Source organism: Coccinella septempunctata, chromosome 3 (assembly GCF_907165205.1).
Source record: "Coccinella septempunctata chromosome 3, icCocSept1.1, whole genome shotgun sequence".
Classification (NCBI taxonomy): domain Eukaryota; kingdom Metazoa; phylum Arthropoda; class Insecta; order Coleoptera; family Coccinellidae; genus Coccinella; species Coccinella septempunctata.
Genome location: NC_058191.1, coordinates 10,549,667 through 10,571,563, shown reverse-complemented (window position 1 = coordinate 10,571,563; position 21,897 = coordinate 10,549,667). Strand labels below are relative to the sequence as shown.

General features: G+C 33.1%; 2 protein-coding genes across 3 annotated transcripts; one reads left to right on the top strand and one right to left on the bottom strand.

Annotated features, from left to right (window-relative positions):
* The first annotated feature begins 7,290 nt into the window (after positions 1–7,290).
* On the top strand, positions 7,291–12,278 carry LOC123309578. Its single transcript, XM_044892764.1, has 2 exons — positions 7,291–8,594; positions 8,798–12,278. The coding sequence occupies exons 1-2, from the start codon at positions 7,291–7,293 to the stop codon at positions 12,276–12,278; spliced, it is 4,785 nt and encodes a 1,594-aa protein (XP_044748699.1).
* Positions 12,279–16,380: 4,102 nt separating this feature from the next.
* Positions 16,381–20,886, bottom strand: LOC123310126. Of its 2 annotated transcripts, XM_044893518.1 has the most exons (3): positions 19,951–20,886; positions 19,271–19,778; positions 16,381–16,583 (listed from the first exon to the last, which is right to left on the bottom strand). In XM_044893518.1, the coding sequence occupies exons 1-2, from the start codon at positions 20,023–20,025 to the stop codon at positions 19,317–19,319; spliced, it is 537 nt and encodes a 178-aa protein (XP_044749453.1). In that variant the 5' UTR covers positions 20,026–20,886; the 3' UTR covers positions 16,381–16,583; positions 19,271–19,316. The 2 variants fall into 2 exon arrangements, with proteins under 2 accessions (XP_044749453.1, XP_044749452.1); XM_044893517.1 differs by lacking the exon at positions 16,381–16,583 and having other exon boundaries at positions 19,161–19,778.
* Positions 20,887–21,897: the final 1,011 nt, after the last annotated feature.

The following is a 21,897-nucleotide window of genomic DNA, read 5'->3' as shown; positions in this document are numbered from 1 at the left end:
TGTTTTGCTTCTAATTTTTTTTGTAAAATCGAAATAAATGAGCAGTCCCTAAAGTTGAGAGGATGTATATTGAAAAAAAGCATTCAGTATCTTTTCTCTTACTGTTGCATAGTATATTTTTCTTTTCAGAAATTGATAACAGAAATAAAGGAAAAACTGAATTCATTTGATTATTAATGTGATATAGATATTTATATACAAATTTCGATTCACCACTTTCATATTGACAAGAAGAACTTCTTAGGATTTTGAAGTGGTACACTGCCAACAATATATTTTGAACTTCTCTCTTCAAAGTTTTGGTATACGCTGAAGTATGTTCCTAAAATTTTGCAACTTTTACTTGCCTGACTTTCAATAAACAGCCCCTGCAAAATGTCAGATAAAGCTTCAGATCTGTGCTTAACATCAGAATTATAGATGTACATACAATATTGAAACATTAGATGTATATTTAACTAGTTATCGACTTTGAAAATTATAGTTGATTTACGAAAATTTTGAATGAAACCGATATGCGTCCAAATTTTCTTCTATACCTATTTAGCTCAGAACTATGGGATATTTTTTATTATGCTACTGTGCTTGAACTGATCGGTTTTGAGATGATTAATACGTTGATTATCTCATATTTTTCTCTTCGTTTTGAAAGGTTCCAATTCGGAATTATATTTTATATCTGATTTTGTTCAACGAAAGTCGGAAATAAATAAAGTGTCTAAATTGTTCGCTTTTTAGCTATACCTTCAGAATGTGTATGCCCTATCCAATTCTTAAACGAATCGTCGAATTTCAATTCCTTATTTCACAAAGTACACGATAAGATCAATAAATATTTTTGCATGCTGAATTTAGTTGTGATACTTTGGCAAAGTGATAAGCTTAAAAAAATGTGTGTATAACATCGAAATAAAAATCGGGAACAGAGATATTTCTTTCAGTACTGTAATTAATGAACGCTACAATATTCACAAAATAATGAATCCCAAAATTTTGGAAATATTCTGATCTCATCCATGTCTTTTCATTTTCATGTCCTCAACTTAAAAATCAAATCCAAGTTGTGTATGGTAACAACTAACAATTTATCAACATTCTTTCGATTCACCGATTGAGAAATTAATAAATAAAAAAAACAACTGTATCAACAACTCAGGTGAATTAATTTCTTGAATGGATAAATTAACGGTTGTTTTTAGAAATATTGAATTCAGACATTTTGGTTCAATCCAAATAAAATGAAAGTAAGAAAAATGAAATCAGTCAATGTCTTCATCAGTATTCGTTTGCCACTTCTTTTCATTCAGCTGGGTATTCATGTTTATTGAACAAGTATCTAACCACCTTGGGGGATGCATTATTTTCTCAATGGTGCTGATAACGCATTCGAATAACTTCTGGGAATCACTAATACTTTTATTACTTCAGCAGGTACTCTGGTAATATGAAGGAACAATATTGGGTCCTTTGAAGCATATCACTAATTGGAATCATAAATCCAAACAAAGAAAAACTTTCTGTCAGTCCGAAAGGAATTCCTAAATTTCATTACTGCATACTTCAATTTATTTTGAATAGTTTCCATGAATTTTCATTTTCAGTTCTTATTATACAGAGCCATTATATTTTTTCAGGAATATTATAATCAAATATGACTTATTCAAAAAAAAATCCGCAAAGGTCAACATATCTTTTATACTTCATAGAAAAAATTATTTGGATGTTTTACTCCTAATTTTTTTTTTGTACAATCTTAATAATTGAGCAATCCCTAAAGTTAAGAGAATGTATATTCAAAAAAGTATCTTTTCTCGTACTGTTGAATAGTATATTTTTCTTTTCGAATTTCTGCCTTACTTACCTGCAAGAGCATTTTTTCTTGTATACATTCACATGCCTTCTCGAATTTATTCTATTATAATGTGTACCTCAATGACTAATCTTTGAAATTTCGATTATATATGACGAATTAAATCGCAATGATTCACATCTTTTTGAGGCATTTATATCTTATTTCATGAGGCATAGGGCTGAATTTTTTTTTTTGCGAAAATTTAAATATCCTAATTGATCTGCAAGAGAGAACAATGCTTTCGATACATATTTGAAATAACACCTAATAACTCAAAATTTTCAAATAAGGATTAGTCAATAAATTATATTTTCGTTTCCAGAGAAGCTACTTAGACTCGATGAATACCAAAAATAAAGCTTCAACTTCAATTGATCAATTTTGATATTATTTCATATATTAGTTTTAGAATTCGTGAAAAAAAATCATTTTTCATATAAAATTTATTTATAAAACTATGAATAATACAGAACAATATATGTACAATCAATTCAAATACATTATTTACATATTTACAATTCAAATAAAAACCTATCACGAAAAATCATTTGTCAGTTAAGTTTTTTTCCACTATTTTTTCTGTGCTTCTTTTTTCCTTTTCTTCTGCGATTTGGGCAATTATAAGTAGACGCAGCAAGGGGAGAAGTAGTGGATATAAAATTGTGATGCCTGAATTCAACTTGCTTCTTCCTCTCTTCACATAATTCTGCCAATTCGTTATGCGCCTTTTCTGCATCCCCTTGTACAGCCTCTTCTAAAATACTCTTCATACGTAATGCCTTCTCCAGTTTTTCTTTGAGAAGGCCTGGAGACTTTTTCTTCGTTGCTGAACTGTTCGGTGGGCTTGATAAATTTTTTAGCTCTTTCAGCTAGTTATTTTCAATGAAGTTTCCGACAACAACCACATTTCTCAAATTTCCTGCTTTTAAGGTTTCTAAAGTGGAAATTGCCACCTTTGTTGAATTAATGGAAATTTTCGGTTTGCTGATCCCATTCTTCTTCGAGATTTTGGTCGTCTGAAACAAAAATATAAATTATAACATAACTATGAACAAAAAATTGATTTTAAAAGATCCATTCAAAACGACCCATTACAAATTCCAACATCCAAATAATACTATCTGCAGTTCCATATTATTCTCGGAATATTTCAATAAAATTCAAATGTTCTGGAGATAAACAAACGAAACAAGAAAATTAGAATTATGGACAATTTTCGAAATATTTCTGGAACATATTTGTCTCTATCAGATCAAAAAGATCAGTCAAATTTCTACATCTATTCCTAGGGATAAACAATCGCAGTAATAAATTAATTTCAAGAACAATTTCTGGAATATTTTGTCTGCAATAAGTGGTTAGGTACTTTCAGAGCCAAATGTTTAGTCAAACTCTAAAACTACATTCTCAATACTATTTTAAATGAAATTCAACTCACCATTTTCAGATATATGCACAAAACACAACACGAAACTTCAAATTTGACAATGAGACAAGCACTTTACTCTTCAAAGTGTCGGTATAATATGAGAAAGCTACCCCTATCTAATTTACTTTTTCTACCTGCCAGCCTTTCGGAGTGGTAGTTACCCCTTCTCTTCTATGACTGTACTGTTAGTAAAGGAATCACTTGTCAGATGCGCTAGCGTATCTTAATTTTGCAAGTTTAACTTTTCTGATAATTTGTTCCCATACTTATTGTTTCTTCTTTTTTTTTAATGAAGTGGAAAGTTACCCAATAAAAATATCTCATTGTTAAATTGGCGAAAATCCTATTGGTTTCTGTACATCACATATTTCATTAGGTACCATTGTTATATTCAATATAAGTCTCTGAAATAATATATAATAACTTTTGAATCTTTTTTATTTCCATCAATTGGAAATATTGATTAATCATTAAAACAACACCTTCCATGTGTTCCACTGTTTCAATTACTGGATTCCATATTTGTCTGTTGAGTAATTATGGATTATACTCTCTGAGCATTCATTTGGAAATATGAATTCGTTTTTGATCAACATAAAAATGTTGATATAGAACAAACTGACTAGAAAATGGATTTCACTGTCGCAGCTTTATTTAGTGTGTGTTCCGATTAGAAACAAATAAAAAAATACAGATAAAGTATAGAAAAAATTATTTTATTGAAAACTAAGATGAATAGCAAATGTTGAGTTATATTTCTGGAGATATTCCTTCTGTTGTTTCATTATATATTTTTCCATATACTCATGCAAATAAAAAAAAATTATGGTGTATATACATTTTTTCGATAAAACTGTGATGGAGCATTCCTGTTAGAATTATTCTTTATAACAACTGATATTTCTTATACTGAATTCGAATTTATAAATTGTGAATATGAAACAGAAAACTAACAGAGATAAAAATGAGCAGATGACAGTGTTGTGGTTTCTGAGAAAAAAGTTGCTTCCCAGGTGCCATTTTAAAGGGGCTGCTGAAAAAAATATATAAGTAATTCCCAATAATTATACAGGGTGTCTGTAAACAAATGTGAAGGACTTAGGGAGATGATTCCTCGATGAAAATAAGCAAGGGTAGTTCCTATAAATTTTTTTCGAAATCGACCTCCCAGGACACAGCCTTTGGAAAGCAATGACGAGTTGACAGTTTTTAATTTTTTGTGCGGGTTTCAAAAAACACTCACTCTGACTTATAAAACTGTACATAATATGAAGCAATAAGTAGATGTTACTCACAGAATTTTTTTAGATCTCATAACTTTATTATTACGGTTGGAAAATAACAACCCCTTATGATTTTCTTTCAAGAATTGTTTTCGTGGGATAGATTTTCGACAAATAAATTCTCTTATGGTTTCTCATTCAATAATGGAGCAAAAAAGTTTCTTGCAAAATTTCGATAGAGTCGATATTTTTCTCGGAATAAATAAAAATATACAAGCAGTTCTGATCACTGTTAGTTCAATCCATTTCATCGTATAAGTATTCCATATAATGACTACCTCACGCTAAAATACATGCATCAACTCTCTGCTTCATACACCTTCGCATACTGCTTGTAAGTTTTTACTTATTCCGAGAAATGTATCGACTGTATCGACATTCTGCAAGAGACTTTTTTTCTCCAAAATTGAATTGGAAACCATAAGAGAATTTTGTTTTTCGAAAATCTATCTCACGAAAACAATTTTTGAAGGAAAATCATAAGGAGTTGATATTTTCAACCCCTAATAATAAAGTTATGAGATTTAAAAAAAGTGTGTGAGTAATATCTACTCAGTGCTTCATATTATGTATAGTTTTATGACTAACGGCCGGTTTCATAATCAAACCTAAAGTCGCTTTAATTCTAAAGCTTTCTTTAACCCTACTAAAAATGACACTAAAGGAAGCTTTAAGCTTAAAGTGACTTTGAATTTGATTATGAAATTGGACGTCAGTGTTTTCTAGAACCCGTAAAATAATTAAAAACTGTATCTTGGAAGGGAGGTTGATTTCGAAAAAAATTTATAGGAATCATCTCCGTGAGTCCTTCGCATTTGTTAACAGACACCTAGTATAATTCACTATGTCAAAGCTTGAATATTCATGAATACATTTGCCGCTTCAACAAAACTCAATGATTATTTAAATTTTTAAAAAAAGTGGAAAATGAAATTACTCATATTTTATGCTTGTTTTTCATTCAAAAACTAAAATATATGTACACAACACTTAAAATTAATAGCGAAATGATTCTACACTTACTTTAGATATATACAATTATTCACAAGAATTTTCATGAATCAGGGAACTATTCATTTCTTTTTCTCTTGATTCCGCGGTGCAAATGTGTATTTGCGTGAACGGCAAGGGGTGATAGAGGTTGTTTGAATTTGCAATATCTGTTATTCCTTTTCATTCTGTTGATTCCACATAACTTCGCGATTTCCATGTCCGATGATTTTTTACTTTTGGTCCCTCGGGCGGTATTTTCCAAAATTTGCTTTATAATTCGGGCATTATTCAATTTTTTGTTAGAATCGCCAATTTTTCGTTTGAATCGATGATGTTTTTCGATTCAGTACTGGCATAATATCTGATGTCTTCTACACGTCTCTGGACACTCTCATTTTGTTTCATTAGGTTTTCTATCACCACCAATTTTTGAAGGTCGTCCTCTTGGCAGTACTCAAGTTTTTCAACGGTGGACAGTGCTATCTTCGTTGGTAGGATGAATGTTTCCCAGCAAGACATTTTCGAAATTTCCAAACACTGAAATAAACGAAGTAAAAATATTATTTTCCATCATTCACATATTATTTGATAGAATGTGAAAATTCTAGAAATAAACGTTTGAAATGATAACGGAAAGAGTTGTAAAGAAATTTATTTTTGTGTATCCCAAGAATAAAAAGATGAAATTAATCAATTGAATTCAACTCACCAAATTTGTTTTCACAGGACACAAAAGTTCATTTCCAACTTCAACTTCAAGAAAAATATGATCAACTTCACTCATCGAACCATACGAATAGAATTTAAATATGTACCTGAATTTTTCCCTTCAAGTACCTACCTGTCATTTGGCAGTTTACGCGCGAACCCCCACTCTCCTGCATTGATGTAGTAAACGGCGGAGTTCAAATTTATCATTTTTGCTACATTACAAATTGTTTCTAGAATTACAAAATGATAAATATTTTCCAGAATTGCAAAAAGGCATCGAAATTTTAAAGCGACGTTGGACTGATTGTATCACTCTAGAAGGAAATTATTTTGATGAATGACCAAAATAAAATAAATACTATAGCGAATAATAATATATAAGTGAAGCAATAAAACTATATGTGTGTATTTTAAAAGAAGCATTCGGTGAAACAGATTGATGTATTTTGTTGTGATGACTCGATTCCTGTGAAATCATTAATCCTTGATAAAGGTCCGATTTGATACCGAAACGTCGGTGTTTATGTAAAAAGGAGTATCGATTAATATACAAACTATCCAAATACCTGAAGGAGTTTTCATTATTATATAATACGGATGATAATATAAACCGTAATGGAGTCCGATTCGACAGTGATGGTGAACACATGTGAATCTTTCGTTCCGCGTAATTTGCGATATTCTACCTGAATTTGTTTCATAAATACGATAATTTCGACGAAGACCAGTGAAGCAATCGACAGGAATGTAAATCAGTTTTTGGTTTCACATTATTATCGCGCATAGACGCTATAAAGTGATCGCCAATCTTTTGGCTTTGTATTCAGACCTGACTTTTTTGTGATTATTATTGTTATTTATCGGGTGATAAGCGATAACCTCAGCCTATCTCACAGATTCTTTCATTTTCTTTGAATAGGCAACCAACAATACATCTGTGGAGTATTGCTGGTTGTCAAACCAACAATTCATCATTCCGAATAAATTGCCTTTGACTACATCGGCAAAATAATCAAACAAACATGAACTCATCCAATATCTCACCTGTAACCAACAACCAAAACACCTCGTCCTATGTAGCTGCAGCAAAGGCAACCCCAAAACCTAATTTTCCGAAGAAAGAACAAGCAACACTGTTCCATTGTGAAGAGTCTTTGAAACTTTTCGATTATGTAAAAGCTATAGGCAAAATCATCGGCCCCAAAAATATCTGCTTCGCATCTAGAATTTCTAATAATAGAATTTGCATATACCTGAGCAAAATCGAATATGTAGACCAATTAATGGAAAATAATAGAATCATTAAAGTCGAAGAATACGACCTTGCTATCCGAAGACTCGTCACACCAGCCAAAAGAGTGATAATATCCAATGTTTGCCCGTCTATACCTCACAATCTCATAGAAGAAGCCTTAAAAAGCATGGAGCTCCAGTTGGTATCTCCTATAACATTCCTGAGAGCTGGTATTCCAGATGATGAATATAACCATATCCTCTCCTTTAGGCGCCAAGTCTATGTCATTCCGCCATCCGAATCTTTCACCTTACAGACTTCCAAACTAATTAACTTCGAGGAAAACGAACATCGAATTTTCTTCTCCACAGACAAAATGGAATGTTATATATGCAAGCAAACGGGACACATAGCTGCAAATTGTCCAAATACAAATTCAACTAGAGACACCGAAATGCCTCTCACACCAACACCAATATCAAGTACAGAAGTGTTTGCCTCTACATCTCTCCTTACTCCTCAACAAGAGAACCTGCCCGAACCACCTGAAGCAACAGAGACTACCGTCCCAGAAGAATCAGCGACAGTACTCAGCCTAAAAAGAGTACTTTCTAGCTCAACTGAACAAGATGATCCTCCTTCCCCATTGACTCATAGCCCATCAGAAAGTCCTCAGATGCCTCCACCAGTTGCCCCTGCTAAGAAACCTGCCGCAAAACACACCAAGAAGAAAGCAAAAAAAGAGGACTCCAAAATGTCTGATCACTCAAGGCAAACTATCGAACAATTATACAAAAATGACCCTAGCTCTTTCAATATACCCATACAAAACCTTCTAGCTTTTCTTGAAAATTCCCATGGTAGCAACAACCCTTTGAAAGAAGCACAGGAAATAACAAATGATATCAAACTACTACTTATAGATCTCCACATCATATATCAGTCCTTGTCTGACCGATCACTTAAAAATAGAATTACAAGAATGACAAAAAAAATCAGGAAAGAACTGAACATTCCTGAGCTAGATAACAATTACTCAGAATCCTCCCAAGAACCAACAGAAGAGGATTGCTACTCAGACAACTCCCAGATGTGAATTCCAATTAAACAACGCTCTTCAATCTTATTCAGTGGAATTGCGAAGGTTTCTACCCCCGCCTCGAGTATATTCAACACCTAATATCCGAGGCTTCCCCTGATATTTTATGTCTACAGGAAACGAACTTCAAGAAAGAACATAACCCCAAACTAAAAGGATTCCACGGCTACCACCATATAAGAACTGTCTGTAACAGAGCCAGCGGGGGAACCTCCATTTTCGTCACCGACAACATCTACTCTAGTAATATACTACTCAAAACGAGCTTGGAAGCAGTAGCCATATCTGTTTGGAGTCCCTACAAAGTCGCCATATGCTCCCTTTACATCCCACCGGACTATGACCTAGCCTTGACAGAGCTTATAGACCTGATCGATCAACTTCCTTCTCCATTCATTATCGTAGGAGATTTTAATGCACACAATAAAATGTGGGGATCTGAAAAAACGTTTGGCAAAGGCAAGATAATTGAAAGCCTTCTCAACAATTCCTCCATATGCTTACTAAACACTGGCAGTAACACTCATTTCAACCCATCAACAGGAAGTTTCTCTGCTATTGATCTTAGCCTCTGTGACCCCAATCTAACATACAGGTTATCTTGGTGTCCTTTTGACAACCTATTCGGGAGTGATCATTACCCAATCTTGATAACTGACAAAAATGACTCTCAATCAAGGAAAATAATCAAATGGAACATCACAAAAGCTGACTGGAACAACTATAAGGCACACACTGACGAACATCTTGCAGAACTTCAACTATCGGAAGACATTGATGAAGCCCTTTACCGGGTTAATCATTGTATCGTTTCAGCAGCCGAAATGTACGTGGGCACAAGCAGCAGCACTAATAAACGCAGAAGTGTGCCCTGGTGGAACGATAACTGCCATAAAACAGTTAGCGACAGCAAAGCGGCCCTCAACAAATACCGTAGAACCAGAAACGCAGAAGATCTAATCAATTTCAAAAAACTGAGAGCTATAGCAAGGCGCACCCTCAAAAAGAGCAAAAAAGACTCATGGCGCAATTACGTATCCTCAATAACCAGCGACACTCCTGCCTCCGAGGTTTGGCGGAAAATAAAACGGATGAATGGCACTAAAATACATAACACGATACCAGCTATCATACTTCAAAACACAGTACTGAATGATGACCAAGAGATAGCAAACACACTCGCCGATCACTTCCAAGAAAGGTTCAAGAACAGCAACGCGACTGAATACGATCGTATGGACCCAAGTCCAACAACTCTAAACCATGGTGAAGTCGATGACCACACTTTCCTGAATCAACCCATCACCTTCCACGAACTGACAAACGCCCTTAAGAAGTGCAAAAACTCTGCTGCTGGTCCTGACAATATTCCCTTCATTTTTCTGAAGAAACTGTCTGAGAAAGGCCTTGAAAAATTGCTTGAGCTGTTTAACAATATATGGACTAATCAAAAATTCCCAAAACTATGGCAAAAATCGATCATTCTACCAATACATAAGCCCGATCAACCGCCCGACCGCGCTAACTCATACAGACCTATAGCCTTAACCTGCACCATGTGTAAACTTATCGAAAAAATCATTACCCTAAGACTTCAGTGGTTTCTACAAAAATATAATATAATCTCCCCCAACCAATCAGGTTTCCGCCCTCATCGCTGCACACTTGACAACCTGGCATCCCTGCACGATTACATTTCAGAAGCTTTCAACATGAGACAAGATGTAATAGCCGCAATTTTTGATATTGAAAGTGCCTTCGACCGTCTATTCAAACACGTCATTTTAAATTGCCTATCAAAACATCACTTCAGTGGGAACATCTACAAATTCGTGGACAACTTTCTAACAAATCGTAAATTTGTGGTGAATGTTAATGGAAAAACTTCTGTTGAGATGCCGCAAGTACATGGATTACCACAGGGATCTGTCCTTAGCCCAATTCTTTTCATACTGGCCATAAACGACATCTCAAAATCAATTATCTGTCCTGTACAGTTTGGCCTATACGCGGATGACCTAATAATATATTGCCGAGGTAAAAGTACTAAAACCACATCTTTACAGATCCAAGCCACAATAGATCAACTACAACAATGGTCAAATAATATCGGACTAAAATTCTCCACAACCAAATCAAAAATTATCAAGTTCAGCAGAAGAACTACCAGCACAATATCCCCACATATACTTCTAAATGGTGTCCCACTTCCAGTTGTCGAAACCCACAAAATACTCGGTGTGATATTTGACAGCAAACTCACATGGAAAGAGCATATCGTGAATCTCAAAACTAACTGCATGAGGAAACTCAACATCTTAAAGACGCTATCCCACACACAATGGGACTCAGAAGAAGAAGTACTACTAAGATTGTACAGAACCCTCATCAGATCGAAACTCGACTACGGCAGCATAATATACCTCTCAGCCTCCAAAACCAATCTTAAATCACTAGACGCCATTCACAACACCGGACTCCGACTTTGCTTAGGAGCTTTCAGGTCGAGCCCAGCTGAGAGCATTTATATTGAAGCAAACGAACTCCCCCTCCAACTGAGGAGGCAACAACTACTGCTTACATACGCAGCACGCGTATCTGCTGATGCTCACAACCCTCTATACCCCCATCTCTTCTCTTCTGTATCAACGGTTCAAACTCCTGTGCACAACCACCCACTGGCATATACTCTCAAAAGTCTAATACCCGATATTGATTTTTCAAATACCTTACCATACCCAATCCCCCTGACTCCACCATGGCAAAAATCAGTTCCACCTGTTGACACATCCCTATCTAAGCTGCCTAAGCATGTAACACAAAGTCGCCTAATCCAACAGAAATTTATGCAAAAAATTGAAGAGGGGTCATACGACATTGTCTACTTCACTGACGCCTCGAAAAGTGATGCTGGACTGTTTTGCTCTGTGGCTACTGAGAATAGTGTTCTACAACAATACCAACTACCAAACTATGCAAGTGTTCTTACGGGGGAACTATATGCCATCCTCAAAGCAATAAAAAACATAAATACCAACCACCATAATGTTGCTATATGCACCGACTCAGCGTCTTCCGTAGAGCTCATCAAAGACCGACACACTCAGCATCCTATCGCCCAAAATATCCACGACCACTATCAACAGCTAATTAATACCCATCACCGCCTGACAATAATTTGGACACCTTCACATGTAGGCATAGCTGGAAACGAACTCGCCGACAAAGCCGCTAAGAGCGCCTCCAAGCACCTCACCGAAACACCCAACATCACCACACAAAAAGATCTACAAGCACTCCTAACGTCCAAAATTCAGGAAAGATGGCAACAAGAATGGGACCGCAATTCCTCTAAGCTACATGATATCCACCCAAGCGTGAAACCTCTCAAGTTCACCATATCAGACAGACGGACCACAGTCATAATGAGAAGACTCAGAATTGGACACACCAGATACACCCACGGTTACCTTATGGCTTCATCTGCGCCCCCGCTATGTGAACACTGCAACACAGTGCTCACTGTCAAGCACATCCTAATGGACTGCTCCTTCCACTCTGCGAACCGAGAATTACATGGCCTCCAGGGAAACTTAAGTGCAGACCTCACCAAGCCGGACTTCAGTGTTAACATAGTGAACTTTCTTGATAGTCTATCCATTGCTCATTGTATTTAATTTACCTCATTGTTGATTTTAATGTCCCTTTGTGTCAATGACCATAGCAGTCGAGACACCTTCTTTTAATAAAAAAAAAAAAAAATAAACCGTAATTTATAATTAGTGCCACACAGATAAATCTTTCCCAGAATTACAGTGACAAATTGTTCCCAGTATTAAAGTCAGATATTATATACTTACTAATTAGTGTTAACTTTTTATCCATATTTATTCTTGCTTTTGAAAGATCGGTTGGGTGGATAAAACTACTATAGATGGTTGAAAATTATATGTATCCTCGACCTGTTTATATCCAACATACAATTCTCAACTGCTGCACAAAACTGCTCCACAGAGATTGTCGTTAAAAAAAACAGATAATCTTAAATAATATAACATTACGATGCATGACATTTAAACTAGAGTTAGTAGATTCAGAAAAATTATAATTCAGCTTAGCAATCTAACGAAGGAGCAAGCTGTTAAATTTGCATATGTTATTATGCCTATACTGAAATTCAGTCAATTTTACTATGGGGAGTTTTTTGTTCATTATTCGAAAAACGATAAACTATCCCAAATCAAAATGGCATAAAATAAATCTCAGTTTTCTGGTTTCTGAAAAAAAAATTGAAAATTGCTTTTTTTAATCATCTTTAGCTGTGTCAGTGTCCTGGAAATGGAATGTTCAAAATAAATTAATGAAAAACTCACACTTTTTGACATGGAATCATCCCTTAAATTTTCTAACAGCTGCTCATTTATACTCTGTGTTTTATTATATCAGTTCAGCCTTCAACGCTGTCACAAGGGAGCAGAGTAGTTTTATGTGCTTTAATAAAAGCAATGTAATGCTTTAAAAACTGAGTTTGCTCATCGGCTGAATTTCAAATGTCAAGGCTCGCTGGGGTCGAAAAATAGTTCATTCGAAGTTTAGTTTGGAATTTTTAACACTTTTGTAAAAAACTTACCATTGTCTATGAATGCGAATTCGGATTTGAATAATCCCGAATGTTCATATTTTCACATAAATTTCACTTTATTCGAAAAACTCATTATACGTATTATATGTATCAACCTACATTTAAACCATACAAATATTACTTAGAGATTTTTGTATAGGAGAAGTAAATCAGTCAACGTCTTCAGTATTCGTTTTTGAATTCGTTTCATCCATCTGGGTATTCATGTTTATTGAACAACAAGTATCTAACCACCTTGAGGGATGCTTTATTCTCTTAATGGTGCTGATAACGCATTTGAATAACTTCTGGTATTCACTAATACTTTTATCACTTCAGCAGGTACTCTGACAATATGAAGGAACAAAATTGGGTCCTTCAGTACTTATTATACAGAGCCATTATATATTTTCAGGAATAGGATAATCAAATATGACTTATTCAGAAAAGAATCCGCAAAAATCAACATATCTTTGATAATTCTCAGAAAAAATTATTCAGATGTTTTGCTTCCAATTTTTTTTTGTAAAATCGAAATAAATGAGCAGTCCCTAAAGTTGAGAGGATGTATATTGAAAAAAAGCATTCAGTATCTTTTCTCGTACTGTTGCATAGTATATTTTTCTTTTCAGAAATTGATAACAGAAATAAAGGAAAAACTGAATTCATTTGATTATTAAGGTGATATAGATATTTATATACAAATTTCGATTCACCACTTTCATATTGACAAGAAGAACTTCTTAGGATTTTGAAGTGGTACACTGCCAACAATATATTTTGAACTTCTCTCTTCAAAGTTTTGGTATACGCTGAAGTATGTTCCTAAAATTTTGCAACTTTTACTTGCCTGACTTTCAATAAACAGCCCCTGCAAAATGTCAGATAAAGCTTCAGATCTGTGCTTAACATCAGAATTATAGATGTACATAAAATATTGAATCATTAGATGTATATTTAACTAGTTATCGACTTTGAAAATTATAGTTGATTTACGAAAATTTTGAATGAAACCGATATGCGTCCAAATTTTCTTCTATACCTATTTAGCTCAGAACTATGGGATATTTTTTATTATGCTACTGTGCTTGAACTGATCGGTTTTGAGATGATTAATACGTTGATTATCTCATATTTTTCTCTTCGTTTTGAAACGTTCCAATTCGGAATTATATTTTATATCTGATTTTGTTCAACGAAAGTCGGAAATAAAGTGTCTAAATTGTTCGCTTTTTAGCTATACCTTCAGAATGTGTATGCCCTATCCAATTCTTAAACGAATCGTCGAATTTCAATTCCTTATTTCACAAAGTACACGATAAGATCAATAAATATTTTTGCATGCTGAATTTAGTTGTGATACTTTGGCAAAGTGATAAGCTTAAAAAAATGTGTGTATAACATCGAAATAAAAATCGGGAACAGAGATATTTCTTCCAGTACTGTAATTAATGAACGCTACAATATTCACAAAATAATGAATCCCAAAATTTTGGAAATATTCTGATCTCATCCATGTCTTTTCATTTTCATGTCCTCAACTTAAAAATCAAATCCAAGTTGTGTATGGTAACAACTAACAATTTATCAACATTCTTTCGATTCACCGATTGAGAAATTAATAAATAAAAAAAACAACTATATCAACAACTCAGGTGAATTAATTTCTTGAATGGATAAATTAACGGTTGTTTTTAGAAATATTGAATTCAGACATTTTGGTTCAATCCAAATAAAATGAAAGTAAGAAAAATGAAATCAGTCAATGTCTTCATCAGTATTCGTTTGCCACTTCTTTTCATTCAGCTGGGTATTCATGTTTATTGAACAAGTATCTAACCACCTTGGGGGATGCATTATTTTCTCAATGGTGCTGATAACGCATTCGAATAACTTCTGGGAATCACTAATACTTTTATTACTTCAGCAGGTACTCTGGTAATATGAAGGAACAATATTGGGTCCTTTGAAGCATATCACTAATTGGAATCATAAATCCAAACAAAGAAAAACTTTCTGTCAGTTCGAAAGGAATTCCTAAATTTCATTACTGCATACTTCAATTTATTTTGAATAGTTTCCATGAATTTTCATTTTCAGTTCTTATTATACAGAGCCATTATATTTTTTCAGGAATATTATAATCAAATATGACTTATTCAAAAAAAAAATCCGCAAAGGTCAACATATCTTTTATACTTCATAGAAAAAATTATTTGGATGTTTTGCTCCTAATTTTTTTTTTGTATAATCTTAATAATTAAAGTTAAGAGAATGTATATTCAAAAAAGTATCTTTTCTCGTACTGTTGAATAGTATATTTTTCTTTTCGAATTTCTCCCTTACTTACCTGCAAGAGCATTTTTTCTTGTATACATTCACATGCCTTCTCGAATTTATTCTATTATAATGTGTACCTCAATGACTAATCTTTGAAATTTCGATTATATATGACGAATTAAATCGCAATGATTCACATCTTTTTGAGGCATTTATATCTTATTTCATGAGGCATAGGGCTGAATTTTTTTTTGCGAAAATTTAAATATCTTAATTGATTTGCAAGAGAGAACAATGCTTTCGATACATATTTGAAATGACACCTAATAACTCAAAATTTTCAAATAAGGATTAGTCAATAAATTATATTTTCGTTTCCAGAGAAGCTACTTAGACTCGATGAATACCAAAAATAAAGCTTCAACTTCAATTGATCAATTTTGATATTATTTCATATATTAGTTTTAGAATTCGTGAAAAAAAATCATTTTTCATATAAAATTTATTTATAAAACTATGAATAATACAGAACAATATATGTACAATCAATTCAAATACATTATTTACATATTTACAATTCAAATAAAAACCTATCACGAAAAATCATTTGTCAGTTAAGTTTTTTTCCACTATTTTTTCTGTGCTTCTTTTTTCCTTTTCTTCTGCGATTTGGGCAATTATAAGTAGACGCAGCAAGGGGAGAAGTAGTGGATATAAAATTGTGATGCCTGAATTCAACTTGCTTCTTCCTCTCTTCACATAATTCTGCCAATTCGTTATGCGCCTTTTCTGCATCCCCTTGTACAGCCTCTTCTAAAATACTCTTCATACGTAATGCCTTCTCCAGTTTTTCTTTGAGAAGGCCCGGAGACTTTTTCTTCGTTGCTGAACTGTTCGGTGGGCTTGATAAATTTTTTAGCTCTTTCAGCAGACTCGCCTTATTTTCAATGAAGTTTCCGACAACAACCACATTTCTCAAATTTCCTGCTTTTAAGGTTTCTAAAGTGGAAATTGCCACCTTTGTTAAATTAATGGAAATTTTCGGTTTGCTGATCCCATTCTTCTTCGAGATTTTGGTCGTCTGAAACAAAAATATAAATTATAACATAACTATGAACAAAAAATTGATTTTAAAAGATCCATTCAAAACGACCCATTACAAATTCCAACATCCAAATAATACTTTCTGCAGTTCCATATTATTCTCGGAATATTTCAATAAAATTCAAATGTTCTGGAGATAAACAAACGAAACAAGAAAATTAGAATTATGGACAATTTTCGAAATATTTCAGGAACATATTTGTCTCTATCAGATCAAAAAGATCAGTCAAATTTCTACATCTATTCCTAGGGATAAACAATCGCAGTAATAAATTAATTTCAAGAACAATTTCTGGAATATTTTGTCTGCAATAAGTGGTTAGGTACTTTCAGAGCCAAATGTTTAGTCAAACTCTAAAACTACTTTCTCAATACTATTTTAAATGAAATTCAACTCACCATTTTCAGATATATGCACAAAACACAACACGAAACTTCAAATTTGACAATGAGACAAGCACTTTACTCTTCAAAGTATCGGTATAAAATGAGAAAGCTACCCCTATCTAATTTACTTTTTCTACCTGCCAGCCTTTCGGAGTGGTAGTTACCCCTTCTCTTCTATGACTGTACTGTTAGTAAAGGAATCACTGTCAGATGCGCTAGCGTATCTTAATTTTGCAAGTTTAACTTTTCTGATAATTTGTTCCCATACTTATTGTTTCTTCTTTTTTTTAATGAAGTGGAAAGTTACCCAATAAAAATATCTCATTGTTAAATTGGCGAAAATCCTACTGGTTTCTGTACATCACATATTTCATTAGGTACCATTGTTATATTCAATATAAGTCTCTGAAATAATATATAATAACTTTTGAATCTTTTTTATTTCCATCAATTGGAAATATTGATTAATCATTAAAACAACACCTTCCACGTGTTCCACTGTTTCAATTACTGGATTCCATATTTGTCTGTTGAGTAATTATGGTGATACTCTCTGAGCATTCATTTGGAAATATGAATTCGTTTTTGATCAACATAAAAATGTTGATATAGAACAAACTGACTAGAAAATGGATTTCACTGTCGCAGCTTTCTTTAGTGTGTGTTCCGATTAGAAACAAATAAAAAAATACAGATAAAGTATAGAAAAAATTATTTTATTGAAAACAAAGATGAATAGCAAATGTTGAGTTATATTTCTGGAGATATTCCTTCTGTTGTTTCATTATATATTTTTCCATATACTCGTGCAAATAAAAAAAAATTATGGTGTATATACATTTTTTCGATAAAACTGTGATGAAGCATTCCTGTTAGAATTATTCTTCATAACAACTGATATTTCTTATACTGAATTCGAATTTATAAATTGTGAATATGAAACAGAAAACTAACAGAGATAAAATTGAGCAGATGACAGTGTTGTGGTTTCTGAGAAAAAAGTTGCTTCCCAGGTGCCATTTTAAAGGGGCTGCTGAAAAAAATATATAAGTAATTCCCAATAATTATACAGGGTGTCTGTAAACAAATGTGAAGGACTTAGGGAGATGATTCCTCGATGAAAATAAGCAAGGGTAGTTCCTATAAATTTTTTTCGAAATCGACCTCCCAAGACACAGCCTTTGGAAGGCAATGACGAGTTGACAGTTTTTAATTTTTTGTGCGGGTTTCAAAAAACACTCACTCTGACTTATAAAACTGTACATAATATGAAGCAATAAGTAGATGTTACTCACAGAATTTTTTTAGATCTCATAACTTTATTATTACGGTTGGAAAATAACAACCCCTTATGATTTTCTTTCAAGAATTGTTTTCGTGGGATAGATTTTCGAAAAATAAATTCTCTTATGGTTTCCCATTCAATAATGGAGCAAAAAAGTTTCTTGCAAAATTTCGATAGAGTCGATATTTTTCTCGGAATAAATAAAAATATACAAGCAGTTCTGATCACTGTTAGTTCAATCCATTTCATCGTATAAGTATTCCATATAATGACTACCTCCCGCTAAAATACATGCATCAACTCTCTGCTTCATACACCTTCGCATACTGCTTGTAAGTTTTTACTTATTCCGAGAAATGTATCGACTGTATCGACATTCTGCAGGAGACTTATTTTCTCCAAAATTGAATGGGAAACCATAAGAGAAAACAATTTTTGAAGGAAAATCATAAGGAGTTGTTATTTTCAACCCCTAATAATAAAGTTATGAGATTTAAAAAAAGTGTGTGAGTAATATCTACTCAGTGCTTCATATTATGTATAGTTTTATGACTAACGGCCGGTTTCATAATCAAACCTAAAGTCGCTTTAATTCTAAAGCTTTCTTTAACCCTACTAAAAATGACACTAAAGGAAGCTTTAAGCTTAAAGTGACTTTGAATTTGATTATGAAACTGGACGTCAGTGTTTTCTAGAACCCGTAAAAAAATTAAAAACTGTATCTTGGAAGGGAGGTTGATTTCGAAAAAAATTTATAGGAATCATCTCCGTAAGTCCTCCGCATTTGTTAACAGACACCTAGTATAATTCACTATGTCAAAGCTTGAATATTCATGAATATATTTGCCGCTTCAACAAAACTCAATGATTATTTAAATTTTTAAAAGAAGTGGAAAATGAAATTACTCATATTTTATGCTTGTTTTTCATTCAAAAACCAAAATATATGTACACAACACTTAAAATTAATAGCGAAATGATTCTACACTTACTTTAGATATATACAATTATTTACAAGAATTTTCATGAATCAGGGAACTATTCATTTCTTTTTCTCTTGATTCCGCGGTGCAAATGTGTATTTGCGTGAACGGCAAGGGGTGATAGAGGTTGTTTGAATTTGCAATATCTGTTATTCCTTTTCATTCTGTTGATTCCACATAACTTCGCGATTTCCATGTCCGATGATTTTTTACTTTTGGTCCCCCGGGCGGTATTTTCCAAAATTTGCTTTATAATTCGGGCATTATTCAATTTTTTTGTTAGAATCGCCAATTTTTCGTTTGAATCGATGATGTTTTTCGATTCAGTACTGGCATAATATCTGATGTCTTCTACACGTCTCTGGACACTCTCATTTTGTTTCATTAGGTTTTCTATCACCACCAATTTTTGAAGGTCGTCCTCTTGGCAGTACTCAAGTTTTTCAACGGTGGACAGTGCTATCTTCGTTGGTAGGATGAATGTTTCCCAGCAAGACATTTTCGAAATTTCCAAAGACTGAAATAAACGAAGTAAAAATATTATTTTCCATCCTTCACATATTATTTGATAGAATGTGAAAATTCTAGAAATAAACGTTTGAAATGATAACGGAAAGAGTTGTGAAGAAATTTATTTTTGTGTATCCCAAGAATAAAAAGATGAAATAAATCAATTGAATTCAACTCACCAAATTTGTTTTCACAGGACACAAAAGTTCATTTCCAACTTCAACTTCAAGAAAAATATGATCAACTTCACTCATCGAACCATACGAATAGAATTTAAATATGTACCTGAATTTTTCCCTTCAAGTACCTACCTGTCATTTGGCAGTTTACGCGCGAACCCCCACTCTCCTGCAATGATGTAGTAAACGGCGGAGTTCAAATTTATCATTTTTGCTACATTACAAATTGTTTCTAGAATTACAAAATGATAAATATTTTCCAGAATTGCAAAAAGGCATCGAAATTTTAAAGCGACGTTGGACTGATTGTATCACTCTAGAAGGAAATTATTTTGATGAATGACCAAAATAAAATAAATACTATAGTAAATAATAATATATAAGTGAAGCAATAAAACTATATGTGCGATCATTTTAAAAGAAGCATTCGGTGAAACAGATTGATGTATTTTGTTGTGATGACTCGATTCCTGTGAAATCATTAATCCTTGATAAAGGTCCGATTTGATACCGAAACGTCGGTGTTTATGTGAAAAGGAGTATCGATTAATATACAAACTATCCAAATACCTGAAGGAGTTTTCATTATTATATAATACGGATGATAATATAAACCGTAATTTATAATTAGTGCCACACAGATAAATCTTTCCCAGAATTACAGTGACAAATTGTTCCCAGTATTAAAGTCAGATATTATATACTTACTAATTAGTGTTAACTTTTTATTCATATTTATTCTTGCTTTTGAAAGATCGGTTGGGTGGATGAAACTACTATAGATGGTTGAAAATTATATGTATCCTCGACCTGTTTATATCCAACATACAATTCTCAACTGCTGCACAAAACTGCTCCACAGAGATTGTCGTTAAAAAAAACAGATAATCTTAAATAATATAACATTACGATGCATGACATTTAAACTAGAGTTAGTAGATTCAGAAAAATTATAATTCAGCTTAGCAATCTAACGAAGGAGCAAGCTGTTAAATTTGCATATGTTATTATGCCTATACTGAAATTCAGTCAATTTTACTATGGGGAGTTTTTTGTTCATTATTCGAAAAACGATAAACTATCCCAAATCAAAATAGCATAAAATAAATCTCAGTTTTCTGGTTTCTGAAAAAAAAATTGAAAATTGCTTTTTTTAATCATCTTTAGCTGTGTCAGTGTCCTGGAAATGGAATGTTCAAAATAAATTAATGAAAAACTCACACTTTTTGACATGGAATCATCCCTTAAATTTTCTAACAGCTGCTCATTTATACTCTGTGTTTTATTATATCAGTTCAGCCTTCAACGCTGTCACAAGGGAGCAGAGTAGTTTTATGTGCTTTAATAAAACACTTTTGTAAAAAACTTACCATTGTCTATGAATGCGAATTCGGATTTGAATAATCCCGAATGTTTTTCACATCAATTTCACTTTATTCGAAAAACTCATTATACGTATTATATGTATCAACCTATATTTAAACCATACAAATATTACTGAGAGATTTTTGTATAGGAGAAGTAAATCAGTCAACGTCTTCAGTATTCGTTTTTGAATTCATTTCATCCATCTGGGTATTCATGTTTATTGAACAACAAGTATCTAACCACCTTGAGGGATGCTTTATTCTCTTAATGGTGCTGATAACGCATTTGAATAATTTCTGGTATTCACTAATACTTTTATCACTTCAGCAGGTACTCTGACAATATGAAGGAACAAAATTGGGTCCTTCAGTTCTTATTATACAGAGCCATTATATATTTTCAGGAATAGGATAATCAAATATGACTTATTCAGAAAAGAATCCGCAAAAATCAACATATCTTTGATAATTCTCAGAAAAAATCATTCAGATGTTTTGCTTCTAATTTTTTTTTGTAAAATCGAAATAAATGAGCAGTCCCTAAAGTTGAGAGGATGTATATTGAAAAAAAGCATTCAGT

Coding starts and splice junctions, on each gene's coding strand:
- LOC123309578 (XM_044892764.1), top strand. CDS start 7,291: ATGAACTCATCCAATATCTCACCTGTAACCAACAACCAAAACACCTCG. Junction 8,595..8,797: donor TACTCAGACAACTCCCAGAT/GTGAATTCCAAT, acceptor TGTCTGTAACAG/AGCCAGCGGGGGAACCTCCA.
- LOC123310126 (XM_044893518.1), bottom strand. CDS start 20,025: ATGAGTGAAGTTGATCATATTTTTCTTGAAGTTGAAGTTGGAAATGAA. Junction 19,779..19,950: donor GTCCTGTGAAAACAAATTTG/GTGAGTTGAATT, acceptor CGTTTATTTCAG/TCTTTGGAAATTTCGAAAAT.